This window comes from Myotis myotis, unplaced genomic scaffold, assembly GCF_014108235.1.
Source record: "Myotis myotis isolate mMyoMyo1 unplaced genomic scaffold, mMyoMyo1.p scaffold_m19_p_18, whole genome shotgun sequence".
Taxonomy (NCBI): domain Eukaryota; kingdom Metazoa; phylum Chordata; class Mammalia; order Chiroptera; family Vespertilionidae; genus Myotis; species Myotis myotis.
This window is the reverse complement of record NW_023416322.1, coordinates 3115863-3140011: the sequence shown is the minus strand read 5'-3', so window position 1 is coordinate 3140011 and position 24149 is coordinate 3115863. Positions and strand designations below refer to the sequence as shown.

General features: G+C 44.9%; 1 protein-coding gene across 2 annotated transcripts in view; it reads right to left on the bottom strand.

The window, feature by feature from the left end:
- Window positions 1-24149, bottom strand: part of POU2F1 (POU class 2 homeobox 1) — a 134267-nt gene that overhangs the window by 53043 nt on the left and 57075 nt on the right. For both annotated transcript variants that reach the window (XM_036342925.1, XM_036342924.1), the window contains one exon: window positions 12009-12074. In XM_036342925.1, the coding sequence (XP_036198818.1) occupies window positions 12009-12066 (58 nt within the window). In that variant the 5' untranslated portion in view covers window positions 12067-12074. The remainder of the gene's footprint in view (window positions 1-12008; window positions 12075-24149) is intronic.

The following is a 24149-nucleotide window of genomic DNA, read 5'->3' as shown; positions in this document are numbered from 1 at the left end:
TGGTACTAAAGTGAAGGAAGCCAGGCACAAAATGTCACATATGTATGGCTCCACTGATCTGAAATATCCAGCACAGGTAAATCCATGGGAACAACACAGATGGTGGTTGCCAGGGGCTGGGAAGGGAACATGGACAGCAACTGACTACTGGCTACAAGGTTTCCTTTGGGGTGATGAAAAATTTTAGAACTATATAAAACATTTCACAACACCATGAATGTACCAAATGCCACTGAAACGTTTACTTTAAATGGTTAATTTTATGTTATGTGCATTAAAAAAAAAATACAAGGAACCTGCAGGCCCAGGGCGAATCTGCCAGCATAACTTTCCTGCCCGCAGCAGCCAGCCCTGCCAGTCTCTCTGGCCACTTACCCCCTGCTATTAGCCAAGTCACACACGATGACCCCTGGGGGAACCATGTGTGAAAATAAAAATCACACTTCCTGATTGAGAGCCCTAGAGAATCTTGAACATGTTGTTTGTGAAAGGTAATTTTCATCATTCAGAAGGTATATTTTGAATAATACTTTACTACATTTTCGTCAGTAATAGAAATCATATACTCCTACTTCAATTAAACCTATGTAATAAAGAAAAGTACACACACTATTTTTTTTTTTTTTACAGATTCCTATTTGTCAGTAAATTTAAGTCAGTCAAAGTAAAATTTACCAATATGCTGGGGTTCTTGTTCCAGCATTAAGAAGGGTTGAGGAAATCTGGAGAAGGGGCTGTGTGTAGATTAAATAGTCCAGAGACAAAATATAATTTTGAAAGGCATTTGGGGGTCAGAGGAGCCTAGTTTAAAGGAAACTAAGATCTCCTCATCTCAGGACCCCATGTTTTTTATTAACACAAATTGTCCTGAGGCGAGGCAGAGATATACACTTCAAAGTGTCAGGGTTTCCTATACAGAATCCATTGTCAGATTGGGGAGAATTAGCCTACGGCTGTTCAGGTGTTTGGCCAGTAGGAGGCAATAACATGTATATTAAGATGTCCTGAGCTGTCTGGCAGCAAGCAATCAATTTAATGTATCCTATTCAGGTTTGGGGAAATGCCATCAGCCATTCCCAGATTCAGCCCTGCTGTCATGCTGGAACTGGTGTCCGGCACCAATAGACTAAATTTCAGATGCTGTAAAGGAAATAATGACAATATCCCTGTGCCTGTCACTATGTCACCTTGATAAGCAAGCACAAATTCTACATGAAGTTCACAAAAAGTCAAGCAACCATGGAGCATAACTAACATAAATAACAGCTAAAAATATGTTTAAGGAAAACCTGGCCTCTGTCATTTTGTGTGTGTGTGCGTATGTATGCACATGTGCGGTAAGCGAGTCATCATAAAATAGAAGTCTAGGATAATGGAGATCCAGAAGGAGAATCACTTTAAAAGTTCCATGTTCCTACAAAAGCAGGAAGTGTAACCAAAGTGATGCTATGGATCGTCTGCAAGATGGATGACTATTACTATCTGCTAACACTTTCCACCACTGTTCTACTGCATACTCCTCACTCCTCAGTAACGGGATGCTTCTAATGTTGGTGTAAGCTACCTGTAGGCAACTGCCCCATCAGTGAGCATGACATGTCCTATGAGCGGTTAATGCTTGCTGAATTATTTAAGTCTAGCTGGATGTGAGGTACTATTAAAACAGATTTTTATTAACTTTACTAGAGGCCCGGTGTACAAAATTTGTGCACAGGTAGGGTCCCTAGGCCTGGCCGGCAATCAGGGCCAATTGGGGCCTTCTGGCTGCTGGCCAGGGCCCCCCTTCCCCAGCTGCCGGCCAGGGCCTTCCTTCATTCTGTGCCACCCCCTGGTGGTCAGCGCACATCATAGCAAGCAACAGAACTCTTGGTCTCCCGGTCGAACTCCTGTGGGAACACTTTGCATATTAGCCTTTAATAAAGAGACTAGAGGCCCAGTGCACAAAAATTTGTGCACTGGGGGCGGGGGGGGGGGGGGAGATCCCTCAGCCCGGCCTGTGCCCTCTCGCAGTCTGGGACCCCTCGGGAGATAACGACCTGCTGGCTTAGGCCTGCTCCCAGGTGGCAGAGGGCAGGCCCAATCCCTAGGTGCAGCCCCTGGTCAGGATCAGAGCAGGGCTGATTGGGGAGTTGGGGCGCCGCCCCCTGTCATGCACAGAGCAGGGCGGATTGGGAGGTTGTGATGCCACCCTCAGTCACGCTCAGGGTAGGGCCGATTGGGGGGTTGGGGCACCGCCCCCTGTCACACTCAAGGCAGGGTCGAAGGGGAGGTTGCGGCGCCACCCCCTGTCACACACAGAGCAGGGCCCATCAGGGGGGTTGGGGCTCCGTACCCTGTCACGCACAGAGCAGGGTCAATCAGGGGGTTGGGGAGCTCTCCCGTCACTCACAGAGTAGGGCCGATAGGGGAGTTGGGGCACCGCCCCCTGTCACAAACCGAGCAGGGTGGATCAGGGGGTTGGGGCGCCGCCACTGTCACACTCAGGGCAGGGCCGATGGGGAGGTTATGGTTCTACCCCGTCACACACAGAGCAGGGCCCGTGGGGGGGAGGGGGTTGGGGCGCCGCACCCTTTCACACACAGAGCCACAGGGCAATCAGGGGGCTGGGGAGCTTCCCGCTATCAGGCACAGAGCAGGGCCGATCAGGGGGTTGGGGCGCATTCCCCTGTCACGAACAGAGCAGGGTGGATAGGGAGGTTGTGGCTCCTCCCCCTGTCACACACAGAGCCGCAGGGCGATCAGGGGGTTTGGTCGCTGCCCCCTGTCACGCTGATCCCGGTGCCGGGAGGCATATTACCCTTTTACTATATAGGGTAGAGGCCTGGTGCACAGGTGGGTGCCGGCTGGTTTGCCCTGAAGGGTGTCCTGGATCAGGGTGGGGGTCCCCACCCTGGGGTGCCTGGCCAGCCTGGGTGAGGGGATGATGGCTGTTTGCAGCTGGTCACACACCCTTCAGGGTGGGGGTCCCCACTGGGGTGCCTGGCCAGTCTGGGTAAGGGGCTGAGGGCTGTTTTCAGGCTGGGGGTGACTGAAGCTCCCAACCGCTCCTTATTTTCTTTTTGTACTTTTTATTCTGGGCCAGCTTTAGCTTTGAGGCTTGGCTCCAGCTCTTAGGTCTCTGCTGCTGAAAGTAGGTTTCTGGCCTTTGCTTACAATGTTGTGATCCTGCTGGCTGAAGCCCGGCGGACTAAAGCAGGTTTCTGGGGTTTTGTTTAGCTTCTATATTTGTTACATAGTTGCTTAGAGTTGCAGCTCAGAGGCCTGCAGCGGCAGGCAGGCAGGGAACGTTGGAGTCCTCCGTCATTGAAGCAAGCAAGCCTCATATTAGTTTCAAGCTGCCTGGCTGCTGGCTGCCATCTTGGCTGGCAGTTAATTTGCCAATGGGAAGGGTAGTGGTCATACGCTAATTACCATGTTTCTCTTTTATTAGATAGGATTCTCAACTGTAGAAAAAAATGAATATTGTGACCAAGTCTTTTTCAAATCACTTAAACATGCCCCATATAGGGAGTATTTCGAGGACCAAGAAAAGCAGAGAAAGTCCTTATTCTAAAATTTCTAACATCATATGAACATTTTTCTTGGTAAAAATTTTTTTACCAAATATTTACTCTGCTGGGTCTTTCTTCTGCCCCCCTCTCAACTAGTCCAACGCTCCTTCCTCATGTTTACCTTTAGGATATGAGCCAGTTAAATGGTGGCCGTTTCCTGCCTTCTTCAGAAACACAAACAAGTTCCTGAAAAGCTGCAGTAAAACTCCTAATCCTCTGATTTTCCCTGGTGTCAGGGTTCCTAGCTTGCACTATGACCCTCTGCTACCAATCCTGCTTGTACTGTTTATTGGTTGGATGAACTCTCTACTCCCAGATGTCCCCACTGCATTTCCTGATTTCATTTTCCTAACACCACAGGGTCACCCCTCATTGCCTTTGTCCCTAACCCTGCTTAGAGTACATTCTTCTACCTGGAAGCTGACTTATCTGTATCCATTATCTCTATCTTTAGCCCCTTCACTCTCCCATTCCTCTGCCTTTCACCTACCAGTGCTCTGAAATGCAACACCCCTTTCTCCTTGGGAACTGATTCCTGAATCATCAGTCCTTTCTTTACCACTCCTCTCCCACTCTCACCTTCCCTTTATTTAATACTAGGGACCCAGTGCACAAATTCACGCACCTTGAAAGGAACTGTGGGCCGCAAGGCTGAGATGGGCACAGGGTCGGGTCTTGCCACGGTCCCGTCTGGCAGCAGATCTGCTCCCACCACTGCCACTCCCATGTGCTGACAGCGCTGGCCCCACTTGCACCCGCTGACAGCGTGGAGCAATTGGGGCTGGCGCCAGCAGAGGGTGCAAGCGGCAGCTGCTGGCCCCAATTGCCCCTCAGGAGCAGGGGGAGGTGGAGAACCCCTGAAGGACAATTGGGGCTGGCAACTGCCACTCAGACCTGCTGATGGTGCCAAGTGATCAGGGCCAGTGTTGGGCACCGGGCACCGGTAGCAGGTGCGAGCGGTGGCTCCAGCGCCAACAGCAGGTGCAAGCAGGGCTGATGCCGGCAGCAGGTGTGAGCACTGGGCGGGACCGTGGCACGTGGGAGCAAAGAATTTTCAGTAACCATCAGAGGCTCACCCCGATGACAGTGACCGGCACCCCGCCTTGGTCTGGCATCCCCACTCACCTGCTCCACCATCCCACCACGGCTGACACCCACCATGATCCACACGCGTCCCCTGGTGGTCAGGGCACATCACAGGGACTGGTTGTTCGGTTGTTCCGCTGTTCGGTCTACTTGCATATTAGCCTTTTATTATATAGGATTTTATCCTCCACTTCCTAATGCTAATACTAGTAAGTGCTATGACTGAGCATTGACTGAGCACCTACTCGCTTACATGAACACATCAATTCTATGCAATGGATCATTATTATTATTTATTTCTCTCTTACAACTATGAAAACTGTGGCACAGGAAGAAATAATCTGCCCAAAGTACACAGCCGCCAAGTGAAAGAACCAGGCTCAGAACTGAAGTGGTTTGGTGTGTGAAAAATTCTAGAACTATATAAAACATAGTTCTCAGCCACTATGCTATGCAGCCTCCCTTATAAGAGTCACCTGAGCTTGTCATGCCCCTCCCTCCACCACTTACTTCTCTATCCACAGCAATTTCTTTCCCTACCACTTACCTAACCCTTCCAAAGGTCCCCATAACTACTAACTCTCAAACCCACCAGTCACATTTTAAGCTTCTGTGCCCTGACTTCTCTGCAGCCCTGAATAACCTGAATACTAAGGCCATGAACTCACTGCTGGCTTCACCCTGATCTCTGTGGTACCCTTTCTTGGTCTACCTCAGCACTGTCCAATGGAAATTTCTGTGATGATGGAATGTTTTATGGATGTGCTAACCAATATGGAAGCCACTAACCACAGGTCGCTACTGAGCACTAGCAGTTTGGTGAGCGTGACTGAATTTTGTGGCCTCCTACTGGTCATTGCAGGCACTGCAGGGCTCCTGTGCTGGGCCCTGCAACCTTGCAGAAGAGCTCTGTCCTTGGTGCTTACTCTGCTCTTCCCAGCAGCCTAGCTCCACAGAAGACCACCACAACCTCCGACACAGCCCAGACGTCTTTCCTCGGGAACACCTCTACCTCCAACTGAGCATTTCTTCACCTGCAAGCACCACTTCCTTGGCGAATCTCCTCCCACTCAGGCAATCCCTACTCAGAGAACAGACTGCAGGCGCCACCTCCAGCCTGGTCCAGAGGAAAAGGCAGGGATTCATTTTACATCACTCCCTTTCCTCTTTCTTTCCTCCCCCTCCCCCTCCATCACCCCTCCATGCTCTTTAAACATGTCCTCTAGCTTCCACTGCCACGGTTCTAAGCCAGGATCTATACAGTGGACCTGAGAGATTAATGAAGTCCAGTATTTGTATGTCAAGCAAGAGGTAAAGTAGAACATGGTTGGAAAATTCTTTTATACTTTTCAGAAAAATATCACAGAAAAAGCTGCCAAAGCTGCCATCCTAAGTGGGGGGTGGGGGGGGGGAGTACAGACAATCTCATCTGTGTGTAAGGCAGCCTTTAAAAATGAAGTGGGTACTATCTTAAAAATTCTAAATGTGTGCTCGGGTTATCTCTTGGTGAAAGGATCAAATGCTCACTCATTCATTTATCAAAAGTATATCAATGCAAATGCCACTCAGTATTCTCGTATATTTAATAATTATAGCTTCTGCCCCCGAACACCTAAAAAAAATCCCACATACACCACTGGGCAGGCAGGCAGTGCTGAGAATCTCGGAGAGGTCACACCCCGTGCTGACATCTGCCAGCCCACCAGGAACAGAGTAACCTGTGGTCCCCTATGCTCCCAGGGCTCTCCCCACAAGTGCTCCATGAGCTCTGGAACCACCCACTGTTTAACTTCACTCAGAGGAACTCCAAGAAATCTCTGTGTTGGTATTTCACCCCTCAGGCTTATCAGAGCACTTTGGCCAGCACAGAATGTAGTCCACACAGTACTGTGCAATAAACGTAGAAATCAGGATCATAATAAAAGCAAGAGAACATTAGAAATAGTCCTTGGATAGACACAAGTTCGGAGGGGAAACAGTCCTTCTGAGCCTGAAATCTCAACTGCTCCACTGCTGTGATGAGAGCTTCAGCGAAGTTCCTCAGCGAATTTCTGAGGCATCTCCTGAAAACGTGAAAATGTCCTACAAGGAGGGCTGGGTGGAGACCTCAGGTCCTTGGTTCCCAGGAAGAAAAGCAGAAGTGCTCACAGGCGCCCTGGGCTTTCATGATCCTTCTCTCACCTGGAGAAAACAATGTCTGACACCAGAACTAATAAATTCCACAGACAGCACATCACTGGCTGCTAGGAACTTCTGGCAATAATAATTTTGGGATGTATGACATAAATATATATTAGGTTGACTTAATAAATTTCTTTGGTCATTTCAGTTGCCAGAAAGATCCTAATGTTATTCTGGGGGAAAATCATCTGAATGAAAAGTGCCCAGGGATGGGATAGGAGAGCCTCACTCTATCCATCATGATTCAGGTGGACAAAGGCTTACATTTTATTCACCACAAACTTAATGAATCAAAAGGTGAGTCAGTTACTTTAAAACTAGAGGCCTGGTGCAGGAAATTCATGCACTCAGGGGATTCCCTCAGTCTGGCCTGCGCTCTCTTGCAGTCTGGGAGCCCTTGGGGGATGTCCGGCTGATGGCATTTGGACATCCTTAGCACTGCTGCAGAGGCGAGAGAGGCTCCCGCCACCACTACTGTGCTCGCCATCTGTGAGCCTGGCTTCTGGCTGAGTGGTCTCCCCCTGTGGGAGTGCACTGACACCCAGGGGGCAGCTCCTGCATTGAGCATCTGCCCCCTGGTGGTCAGCGTGCATCATAGCTACCAGTCATTCCATTGTTTGGTCGATTTGCATATTAGCCTTTTATTATATAGGACTAGAGGCCTGGTGCATAAAAATCTGTGCACTCGGGGGGAGGGGGAGGCGGGTCCCTCAGCTCGGCCTGTGCCCTCTCGCAGTCTGGGACCCCTCGGGGGATGACCACTTGCTGGCTTAGGCCTGCTCCCCAGGGGATTGGGCCTAAGATGGCAATCAGACATCCCTCTGGCAGTCCGGCAGCCCACAGGGGATGTCCACTTGCCAGCAGGGAGCAGACCTAAACTGCAGTCAGACATCCTTAGCGCTGCTGAGGAGGCAGGAGAGCCTCCCACCACCACCGCTATACTGGCAGCCGTCAGCCTGGCTTGTGGCTGAGCAGAGCTCCCCATGTGAGAGCGCCCTGACCACCAGAGGGCAGCTCCTGCATTGAGCGTCTGCTCCGTGGTGGTCAGTGTGTGTCATAGTGACCAGTCATTCCCATTTTTTCTGCATTAGGGTCAGTTTGCATATTACCTATTTACTATATAGGATAGAGGCCTGGTGCATGGGTGGGGACCGGCTAGTTTGCCCTGAAGGGTGTCCCGGATCAGGGTGGGGGTCCCGCTTGGGTGCCTGGCCAGCCTGGATGAGGGGCTGATGGCTGTTTGCATCTGGTTGCCCCCCATTCAGGGTGGGGGTCCCCACTGGGGTGCTTGGCCAGTCTGGGTGAGGGGCTGAGGGCCATTTTCAGGCTGGTGGGCAACTGAAGCTCCCAACCACTCCTTTTTTTCTTTCTTTTTTTTTTATTCTGGGATTTATTTACCTTTGATGGCTGTCACTGGAGGTGAGAGTCGGCTCCAGCTCTGAGGCCCGGCTCCAGCTTGAGGCTTCCGCTGCTGAAAGCAGGTATCTGGGGTTTGTTTGGCTTCTATAATTAAAACACTGTTGCAGCTCCAGCTCTGAAACCTCGGCTAGCTGAAAGCAGTTATCTGGGGTTTGTTTAGCTTCTATAATTGAAACATAGTTGCTTTCGGAGTTGTTGCTTTTGGAGCTCAGAGCTGGGCTGCAGCAGGCGGGGAACCTTGGCTTCCTCCATCACTGGAGCAAGCAAGCCTCCTGTTTGCTTCAGCTGCGTGGCTGCCGGCCGCCATCTTGGTTGGCAGTTAATTTGCATATCACCCTGATTAGCCAATGGGAAGCATATCGGAGGTACGGTTAATTACCCTATTTGCCTTTTATTAGATAGGATAAGTTTTAATATTTCAAAACAATTAAATATCAGGGAAAGTAACAATTTATATTTAAAATGTAATGTCATTTTTACCTTCATTAATAATAATAATCCTATGTAATAAAAGGCTAACATGCAAACTGACCAAACGGTAGAACAACTGGTCACTATGATGCACACTGACCACTAGGGGGCAGACGCTCAACACAGAAGCTACCCCCTGATGGCCAGTGCACTCCCAATGGGGGAGTGCCACTCAGCCAGAAGCCGGCTCACGGCTGGAGAGAGCAGCGGTAGTGGCGGGAGCCTCTCCTGCCTCCGCAGCAGCACTAAGGATGTCCTACTGCCTGCTTAGGCCTGCAGGTAGTCAGACATCCCCCGAGGGCTCCTGGACTGTGAGAGGGCGCAGGCCGGGCTGAGGGATTCTCCCCCCTACCCCACCTCCCACCAGTGCATGAATTTCGTGCATCGGGCCTCTAGTAATAATAATAAGCCAATGGTAAGTTTTCAAAAATAACACTAGTAAGTCGATGGTAGTGTAATGGCCACCCTGAGGAGGACTGGGATGGTCTCATTCTGAGGGTGAGTGAATGATACCGGGGAGGACGTCACAGGACCTGGTGGGAAACCTGGAGGACCTGGAGACCATCAGGGTGGGTTTCTTCCTCCCACCTGAGCTTTCACTGACTTATTTCTTCATGCTGAACATACATTACCCCCCACTGAGTTAAAATCGCATCCAGCTGCCAAGGGTCGGTTTACCCTCCACTACCTCCAGAGCCTTCCCTAAACCTCCCAGCTAGAAACCACTTCTCCCTACACTACTGAACTCATGCATACTTCTTAGGAATCTTCTAGTTCATTTTCATAAACACGTTTTCCATAAGATAAATTTCTTATGGGGGAGTGACTCCGCCACACATTTCATGTGAAAACAGAGAGAGGGATTCATGAGCCAGTTTCAGTAGGTGCTCCAACTAGAATTTGCAGTTTTATTTTATTGCAGAGAAACCATAAGCAGGTGTAATCCTGCCTTTTATTTCCTGGCTGGCTTTGTGCCTGAATTTCCGATTTCTTGAAACAATAATAATACCTAGCTTGCAGGGCTGGCATTAACTCAAACTGGTCCTAGCTGGTCTGGCTCAGTGGATAGAGCCTTGGCCTGTGGACTAAAGGGCCCCAGGTTCAATTCTGGTCAAGGGCACGTACCTCAGTTGCAGGCTCGATCCCTGGCCCTGGTGTGGAACATGTGGGAGACAACCAATCGATGTCTCTCTCTTACATTGATGTTTCTCTATGTCCCTCTCCCTCCCTTCCACTCTCTCAAAAACTCAACGGAAAAATATCCTTGGATGAGGATTAACAAAACAAAAAGAATTCAAACTGCAGCCAGATAATGCACACAGTGCCCGGAGCAGGAGTCCTATGTGTGTTAAAGGTGTTCAGGGCACAGTGGGTCCTGACTGTGCTGGGGTCCCCCTGGATCTGGCGCAGTGCAGGGCGCAGTGCCTGCCTCCAGTGCTCTTGTCATTCTGCGAGTTTCTCTTCCCTTGGAACATGCCTCCTCTGCGCAGATGTTCTGCAGGCACTGTGCCCTGCTCTCTTCCCGAGTATCTGAATGGGACCCTCTGCCCTGTTTCTCTGTAACCAAGCCCCACACCTAGGCTGGGTGCCAACCCACCTGCACTGCTAGATACCAGTGCTACAAGATAATGAAAGATGGGGCCCAACTGGGACAGATAAACAATAGAGAGGAGGCCACTGCCAACAGTTCAGACAGTCGAATGCAGCCCTTCCGCTCTCAGGAGTGCACAGCAGTCTGCACAGCTGGCCTCAGGGAGTCACTGGAGAGATATGTTAACACATCAGGGAGCCCACAGCTCAGTGTCACCTGGAGATACTGGAAGATTACTTCAGAGACTGGAAGATTAACAAGGACCCTCAGGTTCAGGACAGTTTAAAATGAAAGCTGTGTAGGGAGGATGTTGCTATATTGGTTCAACTCATCAGCTTCAAGTGAAAAGGCTGTATGGTCAGTGGGGGTGGGAAACAGTTCCCAAGAGTGACTCTCATTCTTACTGTCTCCCAGAGCGAGGCACTTTTATTATTTTTTAATATTTTTATTTACTTCAGAGAGGAAGTGAGAGGGAGAGAGAGATAGAAAGATCAATTATGAGAAAGAATCATTGACCGGCTGCCTCCTGCATGCCCCCAGTGGGGATCGAGCCTGCAACCTGGGCATGTGCCCTTGACCAGAATCAAACCCAGAACCCTTCAGTCCACAGGCTGAGGCTCTATCCACTGAGCCAAACCGGCTAGGGCAGCAAGGCACTTTTAAACAGCGGGTCACAGAGGCAAGTCCTTGCTAGTGAAAAACCTGGCTCACTCAGAAACTGGCACTTCTGTACTTCCCAGCCTGTAATTCCCTATGTGGTTGAGGACTGTAATTTGTGCCTTGACCAAAAACTGGGGCAATCACCAGCAGATAGACACAGTCAGATGTCTTCTGAGCCACGCAGAGTTAAATGTGGGCTGTGGAGACCATCTGCCCTGGATGGATAGCTTTCCTCTCTGGGGCCTCAGTATTCTCATTTATAAAGTCACTAGAGGCCCGGTGCATGAATTCGGGCACGGGTGGGGTCCGGCCGGCCTGCCCGATCGGGGCCAATCGGAGCGGGGGGGGGGGGGGGGGGGGGCCCGCAGGAGGTTGGCCAGCTGCAGTGTACATCATAGTGACCAGTCGTTCCTGTCACTTGACTTTTATATATATATGCAGATTTTCTCCTGACAGGTTTAACCAAGTGTAATTTTTCTTTTAAATCACCAAATAAAAGGATGTACTAAGAACAGGTGTGTGTTTTTAACTATGTTCAGACACTATCATAACTTTAACATAGTTTCTACTGAATGTGGGTGGGTAAGATTTATTATGTTGTTAACACCTGTAACAAGAGCAACTTTGTACTGAGTGTGTGGCTTGCACTGTGCTTAACACTTCCTCTTTAGTGCTCACAATGACCTCTGAAATATATTATCCCTCTTTTTGGTTGGGTCTCAAAACGATGAGGGAGACTGCCTCATATCACAAAGCTAGTAAGTGGCACATCCATAATTCATACCCAGAACTACAGGGCCCAAAGAACAATGCTCTGAGCTGCTCTGAAGCTTCACAGACAAACGGCAGCAAAAAGACAAGCCAAGTGCAGGAGAAGTCCGGTATCTGAAGCAAACACACCCCTGTTTCTGCAGGTACTAAATTACATGTGATGGCTCAACACTCAAATCCGTCTTCATTTGCCCATATGAGTCCCGGTTAAATGGAAAACCTCCTCTTTTATCTCTACTAAGTTGAATGAAAAAGCTCAGTCCCAGAGGGTTTCTTACCTGTGCTGCTGTCTCCACTCTCCACAGACGATTTACCGTTTTCTGGCGGGTTGTTCATTCTCGAGTCTGCAATAAATCAGAGGTGAATGAAGTTTAAAAAACTGGGGATGCAGTTAGGGGGACAAAATTGTGGCAGAGGGAAAGGTTAAGAATATTGACTAATGTCACAGCCCTGTAGTTCAAAGAGACTGAGTCAATGCTAAAATGTTGGAAATTGCAATAAAAGTTTAACTGAAAAAATTCAAGATTCCATCAACCTTGAAGTGATCCACAAATAAGGAGTCTTTCTAATAAACTTTAAGATTCTTCTAAGAAAGAGAGCAGAAATCTAACCTAAAAAGTAACAATAGATCTGATATGTAAAAGGTGTAAATGCTTTGTAATATGAAGCATAAAATGTTAAAGAAACAAAGCTGGGGAAGCACCTCACCAAGTAAAACATGTTAGTGGCCAATAAAGTTTCTTTTCCCATGAGCAGAGATATTTGTTAATTATAACCAAACAAGCCACTGATAATCTTGACAACAGACTGGACAGTAACTCAAAAGAATGGTATACGGCTACGGCATTATCTAAAAAATATCTCCAAATTTACTCCCTCCCCCAAGAAACTAAGCATATGTCAACGTGATATCTGAGTTCACACCTCAATCATAAACCAGTACAAGGAGTTACCACAGGCAAAACAGACACATCTAATTATGTCAAGACTGACTCACCACCATACACAACCACACCCACTTACGAATTATGCTGCCTTGATACCCCCAAATGAACCCACTTCTGTGCCTCAGATCTTTAGGTTATCTTTTTAATGAAGATGTCACAGTGAAAAGTTTTCATCGAGCAATGTTAGGTTTCCCAGAAGACATGCAACAGATGGGACAAGACCAAGTCTGCTTTTCTTCGACTTCTTCAGAAGTGTGAAAACTAAATATACATTAAATTAAATACAGACCTTATTCTACTTCTACAAACTCAAACTTAGGGTATTTATAAATCCAACAAGTTTACTATCAAGCAAGCTCTGTCTTTTCCCCACCAGGTTAAGGACAATTAACTACTGGTTAGTAGAGAATAAACAATTTAACTATATTATATTTGATTTTTTTTTTTTTACCAAAGAGTCCATTTTGTCATATGCTTAAATATTTAAATAGGAAATCAAACAGATCACTAGAGTCCCAACCACGTTGCCACAGTGGTATTATGTACATGCACAAGGGATGAGAGAGCTTCATACATTTCACTTCCAACCTAGAAGCTGGGCACCAGCCATTCTAACACAGTGTTTTAAACGCATGCCTGTCTTATGTGCTTATGCAAGTCTTTCATGTCTTTGGTTTGTTTTTCAAAAGTTTAAAGGGCTCAGATTCTTATGTCTTTGGTCATAAATAAGGGTTGTTCTACAATTTCCCTTCCCCCACTGCCCAGAAAAATGTAAATGTCATCCGAAAGCACGCTAAGGTTTGAAAGAAACAGGTGTACAACTCAGTGAACACCAGCTTTCTGAATGACTTAACAAAAATCTTATGAAAGCCAACAAAGATCACAACAAATGTAATAGAATATGCCATTAAGCATACACACTGCTGAATGCTTCCTTTAGACCATATTTTAAAAGGAAGTGGGGAAAATAATGAAGCAGTTAACATTCATTTTAAAAAGATAATTTTCTACCTATCATAACAACAAAGAAGGCATAACTCTTAACAAGTCATGAGCTCAACCTTATACAAGTCATATCCTAATTTTCCCATCCATAAATTAAAGATTATGTCACAGGTACTCTATGTGAATTTTCTAAGGATTTTCTATTGAATTGTCAGGAACTTCAAGGACATTTAACAAATTACTTCATGCACAAAATAATAATAAACATTCTGATGAACGGTACAACTATGGGAAGACTGTTTAAATATTTATTAACTAAAAATAGATATAATTTCTTATTCTAAAATATAATGCTAAAAATATTTCAAAAAGATATTTTCCTTTCCTTTCTTGAGTTCCCAACTTAGTACACATGAACTGAATAAGTAATTTCCTTTTTGGGATTTGGCTGCCCCCGGGCACCCTGAGCTGACGGGACGGTGAGTCTAACACACGCTCTGCAAGTTGCTCTTGATGAATCCTTGCCCTCGGTTTGCGGGGTCAGCCATTCACATGGTTACCAGTGGCTTCTACGGTCCGTGCGGACATCACTACTACCCTGGGTTTAGGCCAAGCCTTCTGTCTACCTACAGTTCAAACATTTTTCAGAACTATCATTTTATTCTAACCCTGGCAACTGTGAAGGTGATGGGGACAGCCTGGCTTTTTCAAATGGGAAAAATGGCAAACAGGAAAAAGCAATCATTTGCAAAGATTTGTAAGATATATGAGTCCTGGAGCTGCCGTCATCTAACTCTCCAGGTGACTAGAATAACCCAAAGAGGTTTCCACAATTTTGCACACAAGCAAACAAAGCTCAACACAAAGTATGGCCACCACGAGCATCCACTGTATGTCTAAAAACCAAAGAGACTCCAACTCTTATAAATCATAGTCACCAAAGACATAATTTATATATTCAAGCCAGAAAGCCCCTCTCCAAAGGCTTGTAGCTCTATAGGGATAACTCTAAAAATCTAAACAAAACAAAACAAAACTAAACTCTAAAAATAGGCTTTCCAGTATTTAAGACGTTTTGTGAAGAAGAGAAGCTAAATTTTTTAAAATAAAAAGGCTAATATTGTCAAAATTTGGAAAGTTCAGTTTCTAAAATCTGGAAATTAACCCACAGCCCAACTGCAGTAACCAGGGCAGTCACCCAATCTGTCCTCTTGGGAGCAACTCTGCACTGTGGCTCCACCTGGTTTGCACTAAGTACTTTTGTTTTTTACAAGACATTTCAACTAAGTATGCAAAACATTTTTATTAACATTCATATTATTTAGGTACACTACAGACCTTGTTTCTGATCCAGAGTGTTTTTAGAACTACATGACATGCTCTCAATAGAAAATTTTTATAAAAAGCAAAAATGTCCTCCATTCAAGTTGAACTCTAAATCCACAATATTTACTGAAAGTCTCCTCTGAACCAGAAGAGCTAGAAGTAGGGAGGGACCTACAGCAAATTCAAGTACTGGTGCTTTGCAAATGCTCCCCCGCCTTCCCTGTTCCACCCGTCTCTCCTCTCCCCCAGCCGGCTGTATAAGTGATGAAGCATTTCTGCATAGCCAACCCCACTCCCACTATTTCCACAGTAAAGCTGTAAGAAAGAGCTGTGCTGGTACCCACCTAGAACAAAGTCACTGCAGTCCAGCATTGCTGTGAAATCTTCTAGGTTCACAGTCCACAGCAAAGAAACAGGTAACGGATTGGGGGGGTCAGAAGGTATTACTATTTCTGACAAAACTAAGGGAACTAGAGTGGGAGGTGGAAAGTGGGCTGGGGGAGAAGCAGACTACAACTTCAGTTACACCATAGCCATCTTCAACTGAATAAGGAAACTTCAGTTGCTCAGAGGAGTTTTAGTCTCTCCTATCAGCTAGGACTGACATTGTCAAGGCAACTGAAGCATGAAAAGTTCCCCTTTTTGTAATAAAATAGAAACAAAGATTGCAGCTGGCAGTTTCCATAATGAAGCTTAATCAGTATGCAGGTGATTAGGGCCTTATGCAAATCTCTCCTCGTTAGCACAGCAGCCAGCACTTTGAAGTCCATGAACAATTCATTTACAGAATACACTGAGAGCCCTCCCTGCATAATTTAAATCATTGCATAAATATTTATCAGTTCATTTGCATATTAATTGGCAGTGCGTGAAGGGAAAAATTATCTCCTGAGTGCCAGCATAATAATTAGGAGGATAAAATGAGATTTCTTCCAATGGCCTGGCTTCTCGGACCTAACTTGAGATAGTGCCAGGGAAGAAGGGAGGGACACGAGACAGAGTTCTGTTAAAATGCCACTGAAATGACACGTACAAATTAGAAACAACTCCACAGACTTAAGCACCTTTAATCTTATTCCTGCTGGCAACAATGACTTCAGTAATAAGAGGATTTGCAAAAACCTTTCTACACAATCCAAATAATCCCAAGGAAACAATTAGCAAGGTAGAAGCAGAACACAGGACCATCAAGATGGTGCTAGCCCACTGATAGGGAAGGTTCCAGATTATTAACATGTGTCCTCAGGGGAAAGTACTGCTCACAAAAGGCAACAGTAAAAAACAGAAGCAGGGCAGGATGGTAAAACCACCTTAAGAGTTGGAAGTCCTGATGCACAATTCTTTTTCTACTATGAGCTAAAAGGCTAGATTAGTGGATCACCACATGATGTGTAGCCTTCCCCATCAACCTCAATCAAAAGTGGAAGACAGCCCAGCTGGCATGGCTCAGTGGATGAGCTTCAACCCATGAACCAAACAACCAGTTTGATTCCCAGTTAGGGCACAGGCCTGGTTGCCGACTCACCCCCCAGTGTGGGGTGTGCAGGAGGCAGTTGACCAATGGTTTTCTCTCATCATTGAAGTTTCTATCCTCTCTCCCTCTCCCTTCCTCTCTGAAATCAATTATATATATATATATATACACACTAGAGGCCTGGTGCATGAAATTTGTGCACTGTGGGGGGTTGGGGGAGGAGCATGTCCCTCAGCCAAGCCTGCACCCTCTCTAATCTGGGACCCCTCTAGGAATGTCCCTATTCCTGTGGGCCTAAACGGGCAGTCAGACATCCCTCTCACAATCCAGGACTGCTGGCTCCCAACCACTTGCCTGCCTGCCTATCTGATTGCCCTTAACTGCTTCTGCCTGCCAGCCTGATCACCCCCTAACCACTCCCCTGCCAGCCCGATCGCCCCCAACTGCCCTCCCCTGCAGGCCCAGTCCCCCCTAATAGCCCTCCCCTGCCAGCCCGATCGCCCCCAACTGCCCTCCCCTGCAGGCCTGGTCTCCCCCAATAGCCCTCCCCTGATGGCCCAGTCCCCCCGCACCTGCTCTCCCCTGCAGGCCCGGTCCCCCCACCCCCAACTGCTCTCCCCTACAGGCCATCTTGTGTGTTGGAGTGATGGTCATTTTGCATACTTGTGACTAATTAGCATATCAGGGCTAATTAGCATATCCTTCTCTTATTATTTGTTGGAGCGATGGTCAATTTGCATACTGGCCATGACTAATTAGCATATCTGGTCATGATTAGCATATCTGGGCTAATTAGCATATCTCTCTCTTATTACATAGGATATATATACACTGAGTGGTCAGATTATTATGATCACCTGATGTTTGTAGGCAAATTAGCTATAATTTCATGCTGAAGTTGCTAGAGGGCCAGACCATTATAAATAAGGGAAGCAGGTTGTTTACCACAAAAGAAGTGATTTTTTTTCTGAAGATATGGGTAAACAATGTGATTTAACAGCCTTTGAATGTGGGATATATATATATATACATACATATATACACACATATATATACATATATATATATATATATACCCACACACATATATATATGCACACACACACACGCAATGAGTGGCCAGATTATTATGACCACCCCATCAGTACTTCGTTGGGCCCCCTTTTGCCTTCAATACTGCGGCGATTCTTCTTGGCATTGACTCCACAAGATGTTGAAAGGTGATGCGAGGAATCTGACACCATGCCTGATGAATAGCACTGTCCAGTTCTGTGAGATTTGATGGCTGTGGAACCAGCTGCCTGATGGCTCTTTTAACTTAGTTCCACAAATGCTCAATTGGATTGAGATCTGGTGATTGTGGGGGCCAGCTAAGCAAGGTAAAGTCTCCCTCATGTTCTTGAAACCACTCCTGCACAATATGAGCACCGTGGCATGGCACATTGTCTTGTTGGAAGAAGCCGTCTCCATTGGGATACGCCATCAACGTGATAGGATGAACTTGATCAGCAACGATACTTAGGTATGTTGTGCTATTCAGACGTTGTTCCACATGAATTAAAGGGCCCAAATCATGCCAGGAAAACATGCCCCAAACCATAGCACTGCTCCCACCAGCTTGAAGGGTTGTACTCATGCATGTGGGGTGCATGCTTTCATGCTGTTTCCGCCCAATTCTCACTCTGCCATCTGCATGATGCAACTGGAAACATGATTCATCGGACCACATGAATTTTCTCCAGTGCTCGACTGTACAATCCTTGTGTTCCTGTGTGAATTGGAGACGTTTTATCTTGGTAACTGCAGACAGCAAAGGTGTTTGAACAGGCTTTCGGCTTCCATATCCCATATGATGCAGTGTACGGCTAATTTGCCTACAAACGTCAGGTGGTCACAATAATCTGGCCACTCAGTGTATATATATGTGTGTGTGATTGTGTGTGTGTGAGTGTGTGTGTATAAAATCCTACTAAATAATACATCAATAAAATTTAAAATGAATTTACAGGTAAAACATCAACCCAAACTTTTTAGGTATTATAATGACAACATTGTGTTGGAATCATTCTAGATGGTTCAGAAGATTTATTAAAAAAAATCACATGAAGCAGACATTATTTCCCCTTTAAAAGCAAGGACCCCGAGCCACAGAGGGCTGGAGCACTCTACCCAACATCACACTAGCAACGTGGAGTCAGGATTTAACCAGATTTCCTGACATGAAATCTGAGCTCCTGGCTCTTACCCATGATGGACAAGCTCTATATTCAGGGACGTGGCAGACGTGGGGGAAGGCTCGAGTAAGGCCAGGCTAAAACAGCATGTTTCAGTGTGGTCAGGAGACCAACAATTGGTGACAAGGATTTGTGTTTAAAAGTCAAGTGTGCGCAGACACACAGGCACATGCACTGGGTGAGGAGAGTTCCCGGGGGCATTATTCCGCTACTAACTGCTTTGAATTAGAACCAGTCTTGGAGCACGCCAAGTGTCTGCCTTTTAAAAATAGTTCACTTTTACCAATGCTAAGGGTGAAATTGAACTCAACATGAATATGAGAAAATGAAAGACAAGATTTTAATAAAAAAATCTTAAAAAGATTTCCTTGCAAATCAGTAATAGCTAGAAACAAAACCAAGAATCTCTCTCAACTTTCAGATCAGCACTCCATTTATATTGCTAGTTTTTCTGTTTTATAGAATCACAAAGTGCATATGAGGAGAGGGTATGGGGAGAAATCGAACACTGCCCTTTAGTACCTGCGAGACCTAAGTGCCTTCCCTCTTTGAACCTTAATTTTCCCATCTGTAAAATGATGCCGTTTCTCTCATGAGGTGGCTGTCAGGATAAGTGTGCTCATGCCTATCAGGGCAGCTGTGCCAGGGAGACATCAAGGCATGAGGCACATATGGGACAGCTTTCAAGATCATAAATTTTATTCAATCACAATTCATAACACTGTAGTAAACAAGCAAGACTATAGTATGAAACAGAATATAAAATTCAAATGAGTTTTAAGGCAGAATGTATTGGACTATGTAAGTTCTGCTTGGCAGTTAAAGATGAGTCGCAATGATGAATGTGACTAGAATATAGCAAATGTCATAAATGTTTCCTTCCCTCCTCTTCTACCTTCATAAAATTTTAAATTTATTGTCTGTACTTATGAAATAACTCTGCAACTCACCTCCTACCTCTCTGAGCCATATGTAGTAACACTCCTAAACTACTCGTCTCATGTCTTGGAGCTACAGCCATACAATCACTGCCAACTAAGGAGTGTTTGCTGAAAGGTACCATTCAGGGCAGGACCTTGGTAGGGTAATGAGCCTAGGGTCCCACAAGGGGGGAGGAGAGAGGGTCTCTGAACAGCAGGGGGCCTACTGCTCACTGAAGGTCAGTATTCAGAGAGGGACCCCATCCCCTCTACTGTAAAACTTCCCATCTTCACTCCAGGAAGAGGGAGAGGGCAAGAGAAAGAGGCAGCCCTGAGATGCAGCTATCCAGGGTGACAAGAAGACTCACCGTTTTAATGGGAAGGGGAATAAAACTCCCTTTCTGCCACCCTTGATCTAGGTACCTGCACAATCTAGAGGGCAGGTTTCAATTCCACAAGACTGTCCAGGTCTCTCTAGATGGATTGAGGGAGGATGGCTACCATCTCTCCCCTGCACTCCCCCAACCATGGCACAGTCAGACCTAAAGCAAGGGAACAGAGAGCTTTACTCAGAGTCTCAAATGTCCACTACATTTGGTCCTCTGTCTGAAATACAGTAAAATGTAACCCAAAAAAGACAACCTTAAAAAAAAAAAATTCCAGATTTCCGGGAGGTTTGTGGGATTGTCAGTCATTCACATTTTAGCCTGAATTAACCCAACTCAATTGCTTTCACTTTATATCTAGTTTAGGAGTCCATATGTGATGTGATAGTTGTTTCCATTGGGAAAGAGGGCAATAACTACTCTTATAACCTTACTAGAGGCCTGATGCACGAAATTCGTGCAAGAATAGGCCTTCCTTCCCCCAGCTGTTGGCACCGGCTTCCCTCTGGCACCCAGGATCTGGCTTCCCTCAGGCCGCTGGTAGGCACCTGGGACCGGGGCTTCCCTCGCAGTCCTGGCTTCATGTGGAAGGTCATCGGGAAGGACAGGACTTCCAGTCTAATTAGCATATTATGCTTTTATTACTATAGATTTTATAAAAAGTAAATTGAGGCCTAAATAATGCCTCTTACGTCAACTTAAAATAAGTGCCATAAAAACACTATGTGCATCATAACTATTTAATTTTAATGCAAAGTTCATAAATATACATTCATTCACCAATTTTTTATGTCAGACCAAAACCTTTGCTTTCAGCTGAGTTTCCTCTTCTTCCTTGGATGACAATTATATCACTAATACATACCCTAATCTTTTCAGTTTCAATTTATTTAGCTTTGTTTTTCAGGCTTTTCCATCCTCACATTTTACACTGTACATAATATGTATAGAATAAATATAAAGAAAAAGGAAAGTCTCAGGAAACAATGCTACTTCTTGGATGTAACGCACTGATACATTTATTTTCTTTAACTGCTGTTTTCAACCTACTTAATTGACCCCATGACCCACATACTGAAAAACTGCTTTAAAAATAAGACAGGAACTTAAAGACATGTGAAGCTTTCTGAATGCAGAATCTTTTCCATTCTTTTCTTTTAGAATAATCAATCCCTAATATCATACAGCTCTCCTATTCAAGTCTAATTCAACAGCATTTTTAGTAATGACCCTTTATCACATCTTTTCAATGCATTCAAGTTAAAGTTTTCACAAAAGCATCATTTTTCTTTTCCTTGGTTTATATAATAATTATTTAAATTGTATAATTAAAGTAAGTAGTACAACAGACTTGGGGCACAAGTAAGTCAACAACTCTTGGTCACCATACCACCCACTAGTGGAGGCAGATCTGCACAGACCACTAAAGAGGAGCACTCAGCATGCTGTGGGGCAAACACAGAGCGAAGTCAGTGGCTCTACTCTGTCATTTAAATGGAGGTTTGTAGGGAAAGCCACGCCACTAAGAGGCAGCTAGTATTAAGTGGCATGTGCTTCGGATCCCTTCTGTGGACTGTGCTACCTTGTATCTCTGCAGCCTGTGCACAGCTCACTGACTGCTCCATCTGACATTGGCATCCAGTAAACACATCATCACTACAGAATCCAACCCTGACATTTCTCAATGGGGAAAGTATGACTGTCGCATAGCTCTACTGAAGTTTTAGCAGTGGCTAGGAATACTGAACAGTTTTTTATATACCTACTTGCCATCCATAAATCTTCTTCAGTGGAGTATCTATTTCTTCCTTTTGGATTTTTCTAAAAATCTCTATTTTCTAATGGGCTGTTTGTTTTCTTGTTAGGGCTGAGTTTTCAGAGTTCTTTATATATTGTGTAGATAAACGTCCTTTATCAGGTATGTGCCTTGCGAATAATTTCTGCCAGTGTGAGCTTGTGTTTTGATTCTCTTCACAGAATTTTGATAAAGTCTAATTACTCAATTTTCAATTTTATAAACTCAGTTTCACTGTCGTGTTTAAAATCCGTTCACCAAGCCTCACATCCTGAAGATGTCTTCTCTGTCTTTTCCCTAATGTGCGGGGTCTAGGTTAGGGTTTTATTTTTAAATCTTCTGTCGGAAAGACTACCCTTCCTCCACTGAATGTCTTTTATTCCTTTGTCACAAATCAGCGGGCTGTACTTGTTTGGGTCTATTTCTAGGTCTTCTATTTGGTTCTACTGATCATAGTGCCAATCACACCACCAAATTCCCAGGCTTGATTCCTGCAGCTATTTCTAAGTTTTGAAATTAGAGAGACTGATTCCTCCCATTTTATTCTTTTTCGAAAATGTGTTAGCTATTCTAGTTCCTTTGAATTCCTATATAAATTTTAGAACCTTATCTATTAAAGAGCTCGTGGGGATTTTGATAGGATTTGCCTTACACCTGCATATCTATTTGGGGAGAATTGATACTTCCTATGTTGAGTGTTTTAATCCATAGATACAGTATGTCTCTCCACTTCTCTATATACAGTATTCCTTGATTTCTTCCATCAGCATTTTGTCGTTTTCAGTATACAAGTCCTGAACATGTTTTGTTGGATTTAAAACTAAGTTCATTTCTTCAGCCATTTTTTATGGGTAGGTCAGCTGGTGACAAAATTCTTTGTTTCATCTCAGAATGTCTTGATTTCCTCTTCATTCCTGAAGGACATTTTTGCTGGAAATAGAATTGGGGATTTTGATCTCTTTCTGCACTTGAAAAATGTCAGGGCAATGCCTCCATGGTTTCTGATAAGAAATCTATCTCTGAAATTGTTTTCCCTATAGGCAAGGTGTCATTTCTTTCACTATTTTCCAGATTTTTCCTTAAGGTTGGAAACTCAGTTAATTTTAAGTAAAATTTACCCAACATGAGGCAATCATAGAAAATGAATTTTAAGTGTGGTATAGGTATGTTGTCATGTTCTGTTAAAACTACCACTTTTGGCCCAGCTAATGTAGCTTAGTGGTTGAGTGTCAACCCATGAACCAAGAGGTCCCTGGCTCGATTCCCCATCAGGGCACATACCCCGGTTTCGATCCCCCATGGGGGGCGTGCAGGAGGCAGCCAATAAATGTGTCTCTCTCTCTATCCTTCTCCCTTCCTCTTTAAAATCAATAAAAAATATTTTTTAAAAAACAACAAATACCACTTTCATGGCACTACTTAAGAAACCCCAAGCAAAGCACTCAACATCTGTTATGAACTGAATCTCCCCAAAAATGTTACAGGCCAACCCCACTGCATCTGCACATGTGATCTTACTGGAAATATGGTCTTTCAGATGAACAAGTTGAAATGAGGTCAAGGGGATGGGCCCTGGCCAGTGCTATTGCTGTCCTTATAAGAAGGGGAAATTTGGACACAGACACATACAGAGGGAAGTGGGGTGGCAGGAAACAGTTTCCCAACACCACCTGGAGTGGGACCCAACCCTGCTGACCCTGTGATCTCGGATTTCTGGCCTCCTGAGCTCTGACAATATATTTCTGTTCTTTGAGATGCCCAGGTTGTGGCACTTGTTACAGCAGCCGTAGGAAGCTAACACAACACCTGAACCCGAAGTTCCTCACTGACAAATTATTTGTTTTAAAAATTAAGGTTGTTTTTAAAATTAAGATGAGATTATAAGCTATTTTTATAATAATCAGGAATTATAAAAATGATGTTATTATAATCACTTGATAAATACTTAACAAATATAAGATTTTTCTTGTTATAATAAAAAATGTTTAAGTAATGATCTTAAATATGTCCATGTTTTTTAACTAACTTTTAATTCATAGGCCAGAAAATCATCTTCACTGTAATGGTAAGAAGAATACTAATATTTTAGTCCTCATATTACATTTCTTAAGAAATTTAAAAATTCTTTTGAAAACTTTTAAAAAAGAACACTGTATGGAGGTATGCTTGACATATGAAAAGCTGTATATATTTAATACATACAACTTGACAAGTTTGGAGACGAGTGCATCCCATGAGACCACAGTTAAGGCATAAAATTATCCATCACCTGCAAGTCTCCTTTTCTCAACCTCCTTTTGCATTAAAAAATATTTTTGGGTTGGTTTTTTTTGTTTGTTTTGGGGTGTGTTTTTTTTGGTCTTTTTTTAATTTTTAATTTTTTTCATTGATA